General features: G+C 38.7%; 7 protein-coding genes across 10 annotated transcripts in view; 4 read left to right on the forward strand and 3 right to left on the reverse strand.

The window, feature by feature from the left end:
• Positions 1-193, forward strand: part of LOC109125178 (ribonucleoside-diphosphate reductase large subunit-like) — a 6,114-nt gene extending 5,921 nt beyond the window's left edge. The window contains exons 9-10 of the mRNA XM_019227152.1: positions 12-88; positions 190-193. Coding sequence (XP_019082697.1) covers positions 12-88; positions 190-193 — 81 coding nt within the window. The remainder of the gene's footprint in view (positions 1-11; positions 89-189) is intronic.
• Positions 16-1,986, forward strand: LOC104704957 (ribonucleoside-diphosphate reductase large subunit-like). Its single transcript, XM_019227916.1, has 8 exons — positions 16-98; positions 190-354; positions 436-555; positions 640-842; positions 931-1,080; positions 1,167-1,314; positions 1,448-1,531; positions 1,628-1,986. Exons 2-8 carry the CDS (start codon positions 271-273, stop codon positions 1,745-1,747), a joined length of 909 nt encoding a protein of 302 aa, XP_019083461.1. The 5' UTR covers positions 16-98; positions 190-270; the 3' UTR covers positions 1,748-1,986.
• On the forward strand, positions 3,516-7,063 carry LOC104702724 (crossover junction endonuclease EME1A-like). The gene is made up of 12 exons (XM_019227919.1): positions 3,516-3,861; positions 4,088-4,219; positions 4,353-4,417; positions 4,640-4,807; positions 4,888-5,035; positions 5,132-5,250; positions 5,497-5,672; positions 5,748-5,811; positions 5,889-6,007; positions 6,215-6,304; positions 6,392-6,506; positions 6,608-7,063. Exons 1-12 carry the CDS (start codon positions 3,609-3,611, stop codon positions 6,794-6,796), a joined length of 1,638 nt encoding a protein of 545 aa, XP_019083464.1. The 5' UTR covers positions 3,516-3,608; the 3' UTR covers positions 6,797-7,063.
• On the reverse strand, positions 7,202-7,564 carry LOC104702725. Its single transcript, XM_010418634.2, has one exon. The coding sequence runs from the start codon at positions 7,516-7,518 to the stop codon at positions 7,282-7,284; it is 237 nt and encodes a 78-aa protein (XP_010416936.1). The 5' UTR covers positions 7,519-7,564; the 3' UTR covers positions 7,202-7,281.
• Positions 8,066-11,153, reverse strand: LOC104702726. 4 transcript variants are annotated; one of them, XM_010418637.2, is made up of 6 exons: positions 9,906-11,153; positions 9,689-9,802; positions 8,774-9,608; positions 8,580-8,676; positions 8,393-8,493; positions 8,066-8,305 (listed from the first exon to the last, which is right to left on the reverse strand). In XM_010418637.2, the coding sequence occupies exons 1-5, from the start codon at positions 10,977-10,979 to the stop codon at positions 8,409-8,411; spliced, it is 2,205 nt and encodes a 734-aa protein (XP_010416939.1). In that variant the 5' UTR covers positions 10,980-11,153; the 3' UTR covers positions 8,066-8,305; positions 8,393-8,408. The 4 variants fall into 4 exon arrangements, with proteins under 4 accessions (XP_010416939.1, XP_019083462.1, XP_010416938.1 ...); XM_019227917.1 differs by having other exon boundaries at positions 8,066-8,310; XM_010418636.2 differs by having other exon boundaries at positions 8,580-9,608.
• The window catches only part of LOC104704958, a 6,670-nt gene continuing 1,903 nt past the window's right edge, over positions 12,246-17,012 (forward strand). Inside the window, exons 1-3 of the mRNA XM_019227920.1 lie at positions 12,246-13,357; positions 13,457-13,567; positions 13,675-14,820. Of these exons, the coding sequence (XP_019083465.1) occupies positions 12,308-13,357; positions 13,457-13,567; positions 13,675-14,820 (2,307 nt within the window). The 5' untranslated portion in view covers positions 12,246-12,307. The remainder of the gene's footprint in view (positions 13,358-13,456; positions 13,568-13,674; positions 14,821-17,012) is intronic.
• LOC104702730 (violaxanthin de-epoxidase, chloroplastic-like) lies at positions 15,426-17,006 on the reverse strand. Its single transcript, XM_010418640.2, has 2 exons — positions 16,863-17,006; positions 15,426-16,778 (listed from the first exon to the last, which is right to left on the reverse strand). Exons 1-2 carry the CDS (start codon positions 16,872-16,874, stop codon positions 15,501-15,503), a joined length of 1,290 nt encoding a protein of 429 aa, XP_010416942.1. The 5' UTR covers positions 16,875-17,006; the 3' UTR covers positions 15,426-15,500.

The following is a 17,012-nucleotide window of genomic DNA, read 5'->3' on the forward strand; positions in this document are numbered from 1 at the left end:
TCTCACTACAGGACATCCCGTTAGACTCTCATCCATCTAAGCTTGCTGGCAGTCTGGGCTCAAAGAATCGTTACTTTGATTTTGACAAGTTAGCAGAGGTCAGATACTAAGTATTTGACCTCAAATCTGAAGGAATTATCTCTGTCTTATAGATGTGATGTTGACTTTTTAATGTTTCTGTGTGGCCAGGTGACTGCTACTGTTACTATTAATCTCAATAAGATAATAGATGTGAATTACTATCCTGTGGAGACTGCAAAAACTTCAAACATGCGTCACAGACCTATTGGTATCGGTGTACAAGGTCTTGCAGATGCATTTATCCTCCTTGGAATGCCATTTGATTCTCCAGAGGTAGACTTGTTTTGCATTATATGATCAGCCTTGGAAAATAATTTTGTGCTCTGTTCTTAAGAAGTTTAATTTCTTACTCAGGCCCAACAATTGAATAAGGATATATTTGAAACCATATACTACCATGCCCTCAAAGCATCTTCAGAGCTTGCTGCAAGAGTTGGGCCCTATGAAACCTACGCAGGAAGTCCTGTGAGTAAGGTATGCATCTCAGCCATCAATTATCAGACCACACTTCATAAGGTATTATGGTGAATTGTTAGGCTGACTTTATCCCATCTCTAGGGAATCCTTCAACCTGACATGTGGAATGTAATTCCATCAAACCGCTGGGACTGGGCTGATCTTAGAAATATGATATCAAAGAATGGAGTGAGGAACTCTCTTTTAGTAGCACCTATGCCAACTGCTTCAACCAGTCAGATTCTCGGGAACAATGAATGTTTTGAGCCATACACATCAAACATCTACAGCCGGAGAGTCTTGAGGTACGTGATTAAATCATCTGACAAAGTATGTTTCTGGTTTTCCCACTTACTGTACTTCTTACTCATTGGGTCGTCTTGGTTTGTGCAGTGGTGAGTTCGTAGTGGTGAATAAGCATCTTCTCCATGACTTAACTGATATGGGACTTTGGACTCCAACGTTGAAGAACAAATTAATTAATGAGAATGGTTCTATAGTAAATGTTGCGGAGATACCTGACGACTTGAAGGCTATTTACAGGTATAGCTCCCATTTATTTTTTGTTCTCACTGACTACTATGTCTAGATACCGATATTTGATTTGTTTCTCTTGCAATAAAACACAGAACCGTGTGGGAAATCAAACAGAGAACAGTGGTGGACATGGCTGTTGATCGTGGATGCTACATAGATCAAAGCCAAAGCTTGAACATACACATGGACAAACCCAACTTCGCAAAACTCACTTCCTTACACTTCTATGCTTGGAAAAAGGTACAAACCTTAAACATCTAAACTCTTTTTATGTTCAATGTGAAATAGTTTTGAGATTCTAAAGAGTATCTGGTCCTCACTCATCTTGTAAATACTCATAATCTCACTTATTTTGTTGTTAATCTACCTTTAGGGTTTGAAAACCGGGATGTATTACCTGCGATCTCGTGCTGCAGCTGATGCGATAAAGTTCACAGTTGACACAGCCATGCTCAAGGTAAAAAAAAACAAACAATGCAACACTCTTTGCAATGATTCTTCTAGTGAATTCAGACATTTTACCTATGAGTTGTTGTCGTTGGGCTTGATGTAGGAGAAGCCGAGTGTAGCAGAAGGAGGTAAAGAAGTAGAAGAAGAGGATAATGAAACTAAGTTGGCGCAGATGGTATGTTCCTTGACAAACCCTGACGAATGTTTAGCCTGCGGAAGTTGAAGCTCTTTGTTATATTAGTTTGGTCTTCAAAAGCAAGAAAGTAAAACCATGTCTCGTGGACTTTGGGTCTTTTCTATACTTGCTTGTTGATGATCTGTGTGTATGTTGTTAATAGTTTCCGAATGCTTAACGTTGCTTCGAGTTTTGTGTAATCCAATTTCGTTTTTTCTTTTTCTTGAAACAATGGGTTTGTAACGAGAAAATATATAATCTTATAGTAGATTTTGCATTGACACAAAGGGTAAATTGTAAGAGTATATTCCAATCTTGATACAAAAATGGTTATAGCCAATGCAATTGTAAATTCTTCTACGCACAGAAATTCTTTAAAATATGGTTGACAAAAATGTATCAACTCAATCATTTGTAAATTCTTTATATCAAGACAAAGCTGAAATAATATACTCACAAGGGAGACAAAGCTGAAATAATATACACATTTGGTTAGGAAGCCGTCCTTCAAAGATTATTAGACTCATACAAATATTGAAACTTAACCACCAAGATTTTTTTACATAAAAGATTACAGGAATTTTACTTAGTCCTTGCCGGGGTCATCTCACATCTTAGCTTATGTGCGGTATCTTCAAAGTTCAAACTTGACATGTTTTTGCTGTCGTAGGTAGGCCGTAATAAAGGGCTGAGCTAAGGTAGCCTATCAAGAAATCTAAATGAATGAGGATGAGAAAAGCCCATTTGGGAAAATGAAACAGAAGCAAGAAAGGAAACAAATCTCAGCCGTTTATTGTGTGTAGTCGAAAACATAAACCCTAGTCTGTACACACTAATCCAACGCCGCCTCTTTCTCCGACTATATTATTAGAGTCCAGACCATAGACCCTAGAATTCGAATTTCTGAAGTTGTTTTGCATACGTTTCTTGTCTTTGGTCTTGCTCTTGAAATTGTCTGTTTTTGTAAGTTTGTAACGTTTGTTTTGAAACTATAGAACTCGAGTTAATGGTTGTTAGTTGTCGATGATGATAGAAGAGAAGGCTTGTTTCTCAAAACATTCGCAGTGGCCGCCTAAGGCTTTCGCCTTTCGCCGGGCTTGAGAGCCAATGCTGTTCTTTTATCCTTCCTTGGATGTCTGAGACTCTCTCTAATACTACAGTTTATTTATTATGTTTTGTTATGTTGTTGAGTAAATTGATGATATATATATATATATATATATATAGATTAGGATCGATGAGGATAAAACCAAAAAAAAAAAGGCTTGTTTCTCAAAACATTCGCAGTGGCCGCCTAAAGCTTTCGCCTTTCGCCGGGCTTGAGAGCTAATGCTGCTTCTTTATCCCTTCCTTGGATGTCTGAGAGATCCTCTTCTATCTCTCTTTACTTTTTTTTGATCGGTTTTGTTTGTTTTTAACGATCCTTCTTGGTTTTTACTGCGTCACAAACTTGTCTTGGGTGATATGCAAAGGTGAATTTTAGATAAGAATTATGGTGGACGTTTGGAAAAAAGGTTTAAAAGGTTCAAAGATTATAGAATCAGTTGGGAAGAGAGTTTGGAAGACACTGACCAAACTTTAAAGTTTTGGTAAATGTGGAACATGATTTGGTAACATTAATCACACAATTAAGTTTAATAGAATACGGAAGGAATATGCAAAGATGATATGAAACCAAACTAAGGAGGAGGGAGGATCATACATTAAAAACCCTAACGTTGTTTAACAATCTAAATCGGCAAAATTAGTGTAACCGCGACATGAGACAGCTAAAGAATAAAGTAAACCTTGTACCCAAACACACTCTTTAAATACCCCTGACGAATCAATCGTTTACGACACACTGACTTCTTTCTCTCTATCGATAGTCCCGCCTTCATTGCCTAATTCAAACTCTCTCTCTCACTTGATGAGCGATCTCATTCTGATCTCCGACGGCGAGGATGAAGCTACTCCACCACCGTCGAAGAGGGCTCGAAAGAATCCTACTCCTACGGTTTTGAACTTGGGTTCCGATCCGTCACCGAAGAAACAACCGCCGGGATCTGCTTCTACTACTCCATTGGTCCTCGTCGACGAGGCACCTCTCTTTGACGATGTGAAGTCTTCATTTGCTTCCGGAATCGGAGTTCCTTCACACCGTGAGTCTCACACGTTTTCCGGTTAGTTTACCGTTCCGGAATCGATTTAATCTCTCAACGCGTCTTTGTTAATTTCGGTTCGTCTCCGACGGTTATGCTGAAGTGGTTTCGTTTTATAGGGGAATTGATACTTGGGGAGACTGTTCTGTTTGTCAATTTTTTTGATTACTGATGAATCTTTCAGTTCTTTGTTAGGGTTTTACTGTTTCCACTGAGTTTGTTGTTTTTTTTTCCGAAATCTGATTAGGTAAACGAGTAATATCTCTCGAGTCTGATTCTGAAGACAATTCCGAACCTGGAACTGCAAAGAAGTTGTATGTACCTGTGCATGCTGCTGATTCTTGGAAGCAACCTTGTGGATCCAGTGATGCTGATTCTGATTAGGCTTACTATGACCTGAGAATACATACAAGAATATCTAAGCCAAGTATTTGACGTTGTCTGAACTATTCATCATGTGTGTGATTTGCAAAGGGTAGTCTCTTCATCACTTATGAATGGTTTTGTGTCAGATGATGATACTAGCTGGATGCAGAGCGCTGGTTTTCGATCTACACTGTCTAAAGATCCTATTGAGGTACTTGTTTGAAAACATTCTGCATTCATACCATATCTTCGTGATGGGTGTATATGATTAATGAATTGGTTGGCTCTATATGTGATTCCTAATGCTGTCTTTTCGAGGATTGGGAGTCTTTGTTATTTTGTGCACCGATGGTTACCTTTCTCTTTTGTTTGATCTTACTACTAAATGTTACATAATATGTAACTGTTATTTTGCTTTACTTGCAAAAACCAGGTCGATTCTGACCATGAGAAAGAAGATACAAGCGATGAGAAAATGGGTCGACAGAAGCGGCCTGAAAGTTACAAAAGTACCTATCTTTCTGTTGATGCGTTGCCTAAAAAGAAGGTGTCTAAAGATGAAAAGATCAGCGCGACAGAGGAAAAGAAGTTAAGAAAAGAAGTGAGCTTTATGTTTATTTTAACATAATTTATATATTTTGTATTCCTTGGATCAGTAGTTAATTAGCTTTCATCATCCAGCAAGAGAAATTACAAAAAGCTGCCATGAAAGCTGAAGATGCTGAGCATAAAAAGTTGGAGAAGGAAAAGAAGAAATGGGAAAAGGACAAAGCCCTTAAATCTATTGTCGCCTTGATTGACAATAAACTGATTGAAGAATCTTTTGGAGGTAAGGACTTTCTCCATTCTACGTATCATTCTTCAACATATACCTCTCAAGGTTTGGCTAATTCATCACTAAAGTATGGAGACTCAGTTCCTTCAGTTGATACAGGACGTCTTGTTTCGGGGTTGCAAGAGAAAGGCATTACATACCGTGTAACCTCTAATCCAATTGAGAGATCCATTGTGTGGGAAATTACACTTCCAGAGGATATTGCTCAGGTACGATAAAATCTCAGGCATTGTTTGTCAAATTATTCTTTCTGTGTGTTTCAGTTTTAAGTTTTTTTATATAACCTTCCATCTTAAGAATGAGACATGTGTAGAAAGTAATTGATCAAAGATGACTTCATAAAACCTGACATGGATGGGTTACAGATTATAAATTAAGTAAAGAAATGAATCCCTTAGAGATTATAATGTGAATCAGTATTTTCTTATTCTCTTATCTTCTTTTATCTATTGCAGAGTTTGCCCCTAGGGTCCAAGATTCCATACGTTTTACTTGTGTATGAGGCTGAAGACTTTTGTAATCTTGTTGCTAATAAAGAACTTCTAGAAAACGTCTCCAGAGTTCGTGATGAATACCCATCTTCTACAATATGCTACCTCACCAATAAGTTAATGTCCTACGTAAACAAAAAGTGCGTTTGAGAAGGTAACTTTTTGCTGCATTAATGTTTCCATCCTGACTGAAGCTGAAAAATCTTATCTTCTAGGGAGAGGATTGAGTACAAGGACCCTGCAAATCGCAGTGGTTGGAGTAAGCCTCCTATTGATGAGGTACTACAGTTCCTAATCAAAATGTGTTTAGAGGAAAACTCCTTTTTTGTCGTTAATAAAGATCTGATGTGTTTCAGGCAATCGCAAAATTAACTACTCACTATATTGGAGTACATTCCAGGCATTGTGTAGATGAGGCTGAGGTGGCTGAACATGTTGTTCGTTTAACAAGTAATCTGGCCTATTGCCAAGTCAGGTGCTAATATCTATGCTATTTCAGTTTTGTTTCCAAAGATTTTAATTTGATATGATGCCCAATGAAAGTTCCGTTTCCTTTCCTCCTAACATACAAATCCAACAAAAAATCTTTTGATATAAACCGAAATGGAAGATACAGAAGCTCAAATAGAAACTATCTCTGTGCTGACGTCCTTGATTCCGAATTAAACTGTCTAATGCGCAGGGATAAGTTAACTCGGTGGTCAGTATGCGCTGCTAGTACATTAATGTCCCGGAAGGGAGCTGATAAGCACTTGATTAGAGAGAGCCTATGGTAGAGTAATCTAAATCCATTTTCAATTTCAATATTTGTTAAATCACCTGCTTTGTTTAATCAGTAAATATGCATTGGGTCAAATAGGTTGAAAGTGTTGGTAGCAATACCAAAGGTACCGCCAAGATACGCTTTAGCAGTGTCAAAGAAATACCCATCCTTGAAGTCTCTTCTTGAGGTTTATATGAATCCTAACATGTCGGTGAGTAAACACATACTAGGGATTTGACTTCCCAGTTTGTTTCTAATGGTTTCTGATACAAATTGTGTGGTGTTGTTGGTTTTAAAAAAATTGGGGAATAGGTTCATGACAAGGAGTTTACACTAAAAGACTTGAAAGTGGAAAATTTAGTAGGAGAAGACAAAAAGGTAGGTGAGGCCTGTTCGAAGCGGATATACAGAGTGCTTATGTCTAAAGATGGAACCCTTAAGACTGATGACGTCGTAGATGGTGCTGCTTCCTTCACACCTCGTCCATATGACTTAGACTAGAAGTAAGAGAACATTAAAAAGTCTCATAACTTTCTCTGTCAGACAAAACAGAAGAATGATTGTGTCTGAGATTTCTTTTCCTTTTGTATATGTATGCAAGTTCATTATGTATTGTCCGAAGTATTTAATGTGTGTGTCCTGAGTCGTTTTATATGTCTTGATTTTGTTAGTAAAGAAAGGTATTGTTGGTTCCGTCTCTGATGCTGCACATCTTAGTTTTCTCGAACAGCCTATTAGTGTTCGATTTATAAGTTTTGGTGTTTTACTCTTGGTTTTGTTAAGGTCATATTTGATCTTGATTCTCTGTTTCTTGATACACAGATGACAGATCCTTTTAGCTTTGTAAGAGGACACAATTTGAGTTGATTCATAAAAAAGAGTCTCAGAATATGTCAGGTTTCATCGTTGTCTCAAAAACGCTTTTATTGATTAGTTTAACATTACATGACTAGAAAGGACCACAAATGCACATAGTTTACAGAGATCTATCCGGTACCGGTAACACCAAGATCCTGCTTCTTGTCATCTTTACCAGCACCAAATACAGGTCCGCCAAGACCAGCAGCATCAGAGACCTTGTCTTGAAGCTTGTCAACTTGAATCCCACCTTCGTCATCCTTTGACTTTAAATCAAGCTTGGTCTTGTTCTGCCCTCCTTCCACCGACTCATACGTTGTAGCTGTTCTTGACCCCATCGGCTCTGCTCCTTGTGCTCCGGACATGGTTACCCGATCTCACGAACTCAATTTCCCCTTTTGTCCACACCAAAACTAATTTTTATACCCTCCAGCCATGGTCTTGAAATCTGCCACCTGGCCAATACGTGGCAGTTCTTCAGAAGTTTAGACCTATCTTGCTGGTCACGTGTCGCAAGTGACTCAAAAGAACTCGGCTTTGACCCTTATCATCTGTTTACATTACGCTTCTTGATTTGTTCCTGAATTAGTCTTCTTTCCTAATCTGTCTCTCACAAGGTGTCACACGATTTTCACTCGGAAACATCCTCTACAGTTTTGTCTATTGCAAAATGATCGAACCCGGGACCCCTGGTTACATTATTTGCTCATCAAAACAACTATATATACTCCATACCAAGTCCAACAATTGGAGAGCTCACTATTAAATCAGGTATACAATTAAGGAGAAATCAAACTTGGCAATCAGAATAATGAAAACCACAAATCCAAGATCCAAAAAATAAACATGTTGCATGCAAACTCAATCCACACAATGGTGGTGGATCATAAACATAAGTAGAAGATGAGAGAATTTAAAACATAACTTTAGTTCACTGAAGTTGCATTAAAGAGGGATAGGCATACAATATTAAGATTCATCACAGTCGATCGAGTCGAGTCTTTCAATACGCCACCTTCTATTGTATACATAAATGAGAAGAGTTTGAGCCATAAACCTTATTTAATAAGGGAGTTTTCAGTATTCAATTTCAGAGAGGTGAAGGAGAACGCAACTAAGAAGAAGAGTCACTGGCTCCGGTCACATCATCTTCTGCACTACAAGAAGAAAATGAGAGGAATATTGAGTCATAACATAATATATGGTTAAATTCAGAGAGGGAGGCAAAACATTACTCACAAAGACTCATCACAACTTAAAAGGTCTTGGAGATCACGCTCAAGGTACATAAGATAGATGTCTTGAAGTTGCTCCTCTTCTGTTGCTTCCTCACGGTCGTCCTGTTTGAATCCAAAAAAACAATAATTAAGTGATGAAATAACTGAAAGAATTTTTTTGTTTAAATGTCTACAAAATAATCGGTTACCGTAGACATGATTTTTCCAGTGTTAAATCCTTTCTCGCAATGATAACATGAGTAGAATATATTATCCAGGTATGTATCACGGACAGACCATTTGTCCCTGTGAGAAGTATATCCCTGTGTGAGAGTATGTTGATGCTGTTGGTTCTTCACATTAGATGGAAACCCAATACACTCTACATGGCCGCTGAACTTACAGTCAATACATCCGTAGTAAGACACACCACAAGGTCTAGTGCACACACTGCAAGCTCGAGTCACCCTCAAATCATTGTTCCAAAAGTTATAGAGATAGTGACTATGTGACTTGATCTTGCTTGGTACCATCACTGCTTTGATGCAACCAATGTGGAAATTGATTTTGCAAATGGAACAATAATAGCCATACTTTGTTGTAATATTCGTTTGGCAAGCAGTGCACTTGGATTCACTTTCAAGAAGTAAAACTGCTAGCATGTGATCAGAATGAAGTGGATGACCAACTAGTAGTCGCCTCCCAACTTGGATACACAAAGGGTGGTATATATCTTCACACGTCACACATGAAAAAGCTTTTCCACAAAACTTCTCATCACAAATAGAGCAAGCGATAGGATATGACTTTGAGACGATAAGTTGAAACAAGCTATGTTTTTCTTGTATGCAAAGCTCTACCAATGTTCCAATGATTTTCTGACCCATGTGTAATGCACCATGCATTTTCTTATCTTTCAAAACGCAACTGATGTCGATGATAAAATTGCATGTACGACAGAAGAGATTGAACCCTTCTACATCCTTTTTGCATGACTCACACTTTCTTTCCATCCATCTTGGGGAATTTGGTAGAAGGGTGAGAGAATGGTTCAAATGAAATTGATGCCTAGATGGCCGCCCAAGCTCTGCACAAAAATCATGTGACTGGAAGCTACATGTCTCACATTTGCAAGGATTATCATGTATCTTTGTACCGCACATGCTGCAGTTTCCTTCTTCCTCAAGCTCACTCATGTGGACCAGTCTCATCACATGAATATGACTGAAGCTATTAACCTAGAGCATATATATTTGAGACAATTTAGGAGAAGATATTGTTTCACTAGTTTATGGACTATAGTAAAAAATTATCATACCAATAGCTTATCTTCAAATTCATTAGTTCCAAGGTCTTTGAGATTTTGGGATCTAATTGTGTTGTCTTTGCTGCAAGAGTACAAATCTTTCAAGTACAATGGGGAAGGCTCATCCTGTTGGTTATGAGTAAAATTACTAGCTCATCATTTTTGTCAATACATATATAACATCATATCATTATAAGAAAAAACAGAGTTGTAATAAAATATTAATTACCTCGCGTAGAATGCATTCAGTGTGACCGAGAAAATCACATTCATCACAAGAATATGCTGGATGTCCGGAAATTACCATCGTCTCACAAACACCACAATACTCCAAAAAATCGTCCTCGTCCCCGTCCCTGGCTCCGACTCTTTTGTAACTAAGTTGATGAACGTGATACGATTTCTTGAGAACATATTCAGGTATCTCAAGACACTCGGTATGACATCTCAAATCACATATGACGCACAAATAATAGAATCTGTTATAGATAACAGTTTCCTCGCATATTATACATGGGCACTTTATCCTATCATCAACGACACGGTTAGTACTTTCTACATAAACCAGTCTGTGTTCATGAGACTTATACAACAAACCCCTCAACAAGGCATCTGCACATCTCAGGTGAAGGTAAAACTCACATTCTAAGCAACCAAATGGGACACCAGCAAATTTGCGACGACAGGCATTACAACGTTTCCGACCATCAAAAGCTTGTATGTAATCAAGGCGTTTGAGAGGGTGGATAGGGTGAATGGGATGTTGAAACTCAGTGGGTATAAGATCAAGGCAACGCTCGTGAAAAAACATGTAACAGTGAACGCAACCGTAACATATTGCAGTGAAAGAGAGAGGTTGCTCACAGAGAAGGCAAGAGCCTTTGGAATCTGGTCCTGGCCTACACCTTTTGAGCAAGTGTTCATGGCTGTAATGGAGCATTTCTTTGGCTTCCCAACCCGTCGTTATGCTCTTCTGGAGTGCACAGCCCAAATCAAGATAGACCTCACACTTGTCACACTCGTAGTAGTATGTTCCAGAGGACATGTTCCCGCACCCAACGCACACCATGTATTTGGTTTTTCGGTCATCCTCGCCAATACGAAACTCTAGAGGGTGCTCCGGATGGAGATGGTGTGACATCTTTAGGGGAAGGTCCGAGCAAGCTTTGCAGAGATCGAAGTTACAAGGGTCGCAGGCGAATTCAACAGGTTCATCTTTGAAGCAGATGTTGCAGATCCCATTTCCGACGATCTTCGGCGAGGTCAACTCGCATTCATGGGATCCATGTTGGATCTTTCCCATCCCGATGTGAGATAGAGAGAGAGAGAGAGAGAGAGAGAGAGAGCAAGAAATGAAGAAAGTCAACCAAAAATGTGTTAGGAATTTTCTCTTCTTTTTTTACTAGGACGAAGAAAAATATTCATGGGTAGTTGTGACTTGTGATCGCATTCAAAGGATATTAGGATCCATGTTATGTTGGAGCTATCCCATCCCAATGTGAAACTCAACCAAGAAAATGTTAAAGAATTATATTCGTATCGTGGGATCCATGTTGGAAGCTTTCCCTTTGCAATTTGATTTAGACTTTCCAATTATTTTTGTATGTTTTGTTTTCTGCTTTAATTATGGGTCAAGTTTGGGATTTCGGGTCAGGATCAGTTTTTTATAATGAATATCGGATTAAATTTAATATCATTTTTCAAATATATTTTTTCTTTATTTTTTTTGTCGAAAATATCCTAAAAAAAATACGATGTAGTCAAATACGTATACAACTTTAAAAAACATACACAAACTTTTTTGTTCGCCAATAGAATTTCATTGATAACAAGGTTTGATTACAAAGTGAGATAGAGCTGACAATGACATCAATCATTCTAGAAGTATAAGCCGACAAGCACAAAAAACTCTCGGAGACTACACGAAAAAACCCAAACAACTTAAAACATAACATCCTTTCAATTACAGATCAGAAATTTGAGTTCCAAAAATAGACAATTAAAACTTAAATCTTTAAAAACTAAAGCTTAAAACAGATCTAAAACAAGAAAAACCACAAAAAACAGATGGTAGTCCAAGGATCTTCTAACCGCAATATTTGATCTGAAATAAAGTACACTGCAACTTCACACAAACGGATGATAATACAAAAACATACACAAACTACATATATATCATATAAACATTATAAATATCTTATAAATATTTAATAAATATCTAATAAAATCTTATAAAAACCTTATAAACTTTATAAATTACCTAAGAAAATTTTATAAATATTTGGATTGTGTCTTTGTCTCGCTAACCTTTCAGATTTAATGAGGAACATTTTTGAAAGGAAATTTTTAAAAATACCACACTTAAAAGAAGAAAGTATGAAAGAAAATTATAAGTGATTGATCTAATAGAGTCAGAGAAAGTTATCAGTGGACTGTTCTAAATTCTAATAATTCACATTAAATAATAATAATAAAAAAGTTAGAGTCCATATCAAACTCTCCTCTTGTGGGCTTAGTCGTTAATGCTAGGACGGCTTGATTCGTGACTAATACTCCCACCCACCCACTATCTTAAATGTTAACAGAACAAAACTTTGGATCTCATCATCTTTCTTTCTCCCGTTGACTTTGATGGCAGAGCTCCTCCAGCATTTCTCCCATGAATGCCCGTTGACTTCTCCAAAGATCGTCGCAGACGGGATTTGCAGCATTTGCTACAAAGATGAACTTGTCGAGTTGGCATGTAGCCCTTGCGATTTCAATCTCTGTAAAGCTTGCTCTCATCTGCCGCCAAAGGTGTCACATGATTTCCATCCGGATCATCCTCTAGAGTTTTGCCTACGTCAGTACGATCAGAAACCTGGACACATCCTCTGCTCCGGGTGTGGCAACATGTCTTCTGGTTCTTTCTACAAGTGTGAAGAGTGTGAGATCTACTTGGACATGGGCTGTGCGCAGAGTGAGAACATCTTCAGAGGATGGGATGACAAAGAGCTGCTCCATGACAGCCATTGTCACTTGCTTAAGAGGTGTAGACCGGGACCAGACGCTAGCGGTTCAGGTTCTTGCCTTCTCTGTGAGCTTACCCTCTCTCCCTCTACAATATGTTATGGTTGCGTTCACTGTTACTCATTTGTTCATGAACGCTGTATCGATTTTCCGAGAGAGATTTCACATCCTGCGCATCCAGCACACCCTCTCAGACGCCTTGATTACACACGAACTAGTTACTGTGATCTTTGCGGGGAAAAGATTGCCGGTGTTCCATTTGGTTGCCTAGAATGCGATTATGACGCTCATTTGAGGTGTCTAGATTCCTTTTTGCGAGGTCTTACGCACAAGTCTCATCCCCACAAGTTGATTTATAGAACTAAATCTCACATAAGTTTTACACAAAACTATCAATGCGAAATATGTAAGAAATGTAATGTGATATCTCTTGACTCTTTTTATTGCTGCATGGAATGTGGTATGGCTTTCCATTTCGAGTGTCTTGAGATACCTGAGTTTGTGGTCGAGAAGTCCCATCACATTCATCCACTTGTGTGCAAATTGCTCCCATATGAAAATGATTTTTTGGAGTATTGTGGCGTTTGCGAAACAATGGTATCCGCAGGACATCATGCTTATTCTTGTGAAGAATGTGATTTTCTAAGCCACATTGAATGCATTTTACGCAAGGTAATTAACATTTTCATTACAATTCTGTTTTTTTTTTTTCCCTAATGATGCTGGTCGTGAAGACGATGACGTTCTACTCTGTATCATCATAATCTACAGGAAGCGCCTTCCCCATTATACTTGAAAGATCTTTACTCTTGCCGCAAAGACAACACGAGTTCAATTGATCAAGGGGACCATGATACCAATGACTTGAAACAAAAACTTATGGTACAAATTTTTCATTATAATTCATAGACTAGTGAAAAAAACACAAGTGCAAATTCTCTTCATTCAATGGTTGTGACTTGTGACTGCCCTTGGCTTGATTGATTCAGGTTAACAGTATGAAGGGGCATATACATGTGATGAGATTTGTTGATTTCAGTGAACTTGGTGAAAGTGCAAACTGCGAAATATGCAATACAAAAATACTTGTTAGCCCATGTAAATGCGAGACATGCAGCTTCCAGGCACATAATTTCTGCGCAGAGCTAGGGAGACCATTACAGCATCGAGTTCATAAGCATCCTTTGACACTCTTGCCAAAGGCCCCTGCAGGTGCAGGTGTTACTATGGATTGTAACATTTGCACAAAAGGAATAGAAGGGTTCAATCTCTTTTGTCGCCTATGCAATTTTGTCATCCATACCAATTGCATATTTAGAGGTAAACATTTATTTACAGAGTTACAAAGGGGGCAAAAAATCATAGGAAGCTGGGAAGGGACTAAATGCATTCAACAAAAGCATTATTTGAATCAAATTATGGTTTCAAAGTCATATCCGATGCCTTGTGCTATCTGTGAAGATAAGGTGTGTGGGAAAGACAAGACCATGCAAATGGCATCGCTTGATCTTTCAACATTTGACGAGCGTCTCATCATTCGAAACTCACTTGTTTCATGTATGAAGTGTGAAGATGTATACCATCCTCTGTGTGTTGAATTTGAAAGGCAAAAACGATTTTTTCCTCCAATACACCCTGATCACGACCTTAGAGTTTCATTTGTAAGTGGTTCCAAGTGCAGAGTTTGCAAGCTGGAAATTAAAAAGTATGGCTATAGTTGTTCCACTTGCGAAATCAGTTTCCATATTAAATGCATCAAAGCGGTAAGATCCTCAGCCAATATGAAGCCTAAGCCTCACAGTCACTATTTCTATCACTTTTGGATTGATGAATCGACGATCACTCGAAACTGCCGTGTGTGCGCTAAACCTTGTGGTGTGTCGTTCTACGGATGTATTAGCTGTGACTTCAACGTCCATGCAGAGTGTATTGGGTTTCCATCAAATGTGAAGAACCAAAAACATCAGCATACTCTCATGGAAGAAAATCGTAGTGTTTTCGGGGGGCTGCGTGCCTGCGTTCTCTGTGGAGAAAGTATTGGGACTAGGAGAGTATCAGGAAGTAAATACTGCAATGTGCATTATTCATGCAAACACTGTACGGACGTGTTTCACCTCAAATGCATAATGTCTACGGTAAAATTTAATTAGTCATCCTGTAGAAGTAGAACTTTAACCATTGTCTTTTTCGGTTTTTATGTTAAACTTTAAAAACATATGTTTTTTTCCGTGTCATACAGGATGACCGTGAAGCTGCAACAGAAGAAGATCAACTTAGAGACATNTAAGTCTTCCGCTGTATCATGACATAACTCCTTCCCTCGGAAACTCGTCATGGGAGGCACATAAGGCTTCCCAGGGATCTTTGCATCCAATTCGAGACAATTGTGTTTCTGTAGCACACANAAAAGTGAGTCTTAGTTTGTTAACGCAACTTCCGTTATTCTCAAGTTATGCGTATCAACTTCTTCTCATTTTATTCTTATCTTTGTTTCAACAGATGAAGGAAGCCATTATTGGTAATTTGGTATTAATTAGTTTTGTACCCCTCCCTGTGTTAACTAAGGAAGGCTACTTCTCTTCTCTGAGGTTATGTCTCTTTGTTTCATCTGTGTTCACTTTTCTTCAGAGTGCCAAGTTTGATGCTGGTGTGCCTGTAGCACTGTTTTTGTCTAAAGTTCTTACATTTTACTACTTTTCAAAAACGTTTGCATTTTTTTAAACACGAATTTCTTACTATCTTCGTCATAACTCAATATTAGATTCGATGATATTCTTAACGACACATGAATTTACAAGAAAAAAACAGTGCAAAATTAGTTAAATTTTTCTTGCGAGTCTGGTACGTTGATGATGCTGATTTCTGAATGTAGTCTAGAACCTTGTGGAATTCCCAATGGCGCATTTTCACAAGAACAGTTATCAACAGCAAAGAGTTCCCACTTCTTAATCCCACATTTCTCCAATGCTGACTGCAATCTCTCTTTTTCTTTCTCTGCCGGGTACGAACCATCCGGTGTCACGAGCACAGCCCCGGTGTAAGACTGTCCCGCCACACGAGCTGCTCCATTGTAATGGAACAGCCCCCAACTTAGATCATCACACACATCCACTATAGTCCAAAACTCATTTGACACCACACCATTGTCCAAAACACTGAAACGAAATGTTGCAGGGACCTTTCCTCTCTTCACCGAGTATCTCCTCCTTCTCCACACTAGCTTCTCTTCAAGCGTCCTCACCTGAAACACGGGCTCATACCAAAACGATGACTTCCCTTTCCCTCTGTAAAAAAGCTGGTACTGACATGGAAACTGATCATAAGCCGGGTTTTGTCCAGCCACGACACGCCAGCTCCAATCCAGTTCCCCTAACCATCCAACAAACAAGTCTTCCGCTGTGTCATGACACAACTCCTTCCCTCGGAAACTCGTCATGGGAGGCACATAAGGCTTATCAGGGATCTTTGCATCCAATTCGAGACAATTGTGTTTCTGTAGCACACAAAGAGAGAAAGCTTCAAAGTATGGACTCTCGTAAGAAGCAATGCATCTGTAGCTGCACACCTGATCCACAGGACTACATTGGTTCAAACACTGAAGAGCTTTCCGACAATTAGGATCCAAAAGACAGTTCAAAATCTGAGGTCCACAGTTTTTAACCATACAAGTAAGCGTCGAGAACCCTTTAGACCTCAAGTTTTGCAACACAGGAACTGGTCTTATGTAAGCGTTGATGATGACAAGCAGACAGAATCTTATATCATCAGAGTTACGACGTTCCCAAGCATCCCCCACTGTCTTCACTACCTCTGTCGTTTCTTTATCTTTGTTATTAACGCTTCCAATATCAGTCCCTCCAAGCCTGTTCATCAAATCTGAAGAAGACTCAAAGCAAATCATGTTTTTGATGTTTTTGCTGTTTTCCTGAACCCACTTCACAGATTCCGAGTTAGTAACAGCAACTAAAACCAAGATATCAGTCTGATTCAGTTCCTGTTTCAGAGTCAAAGCTCTCTGATCATTTGAACTCAAGATTTCATCATCAAAGACAAGCATTTCATAACCTTCATCAACCCATTTCAGTCTTCTTGCCTATTAATGAAAAAAAAAAAGATTGTAATCAAAATTGTCCCAAATTGTTAAGCGAGGGAGAGAAGAAGAAAACAAATTACTTACAGTGTGGAGCATAACTTCTTCCCAAGAAGTGGATTTGAGTGGGCTTACTGCTCCTTTACCGACGAGAGCAATCAATTTCACCGGAGGCTCAGACTCCTCTGTCTTCGTACTCTTCTCCGTCTCCAAAACCGAACGAACAATGGTTTTCGA

This window comes from Camelina sativa, chromosome 7, assembly GCF_000633955.1.
Source record: "Camelina sativa cultivar DH55 chromosome 7, Cs, whole genome shotgun sequence".
Lineage (NCBI taxonomy): Eukaryota > Viridiplantae > Streptophyta > Magnoliopsida > Brassicales > Brassicaceae > Camelina > Camelina sativa.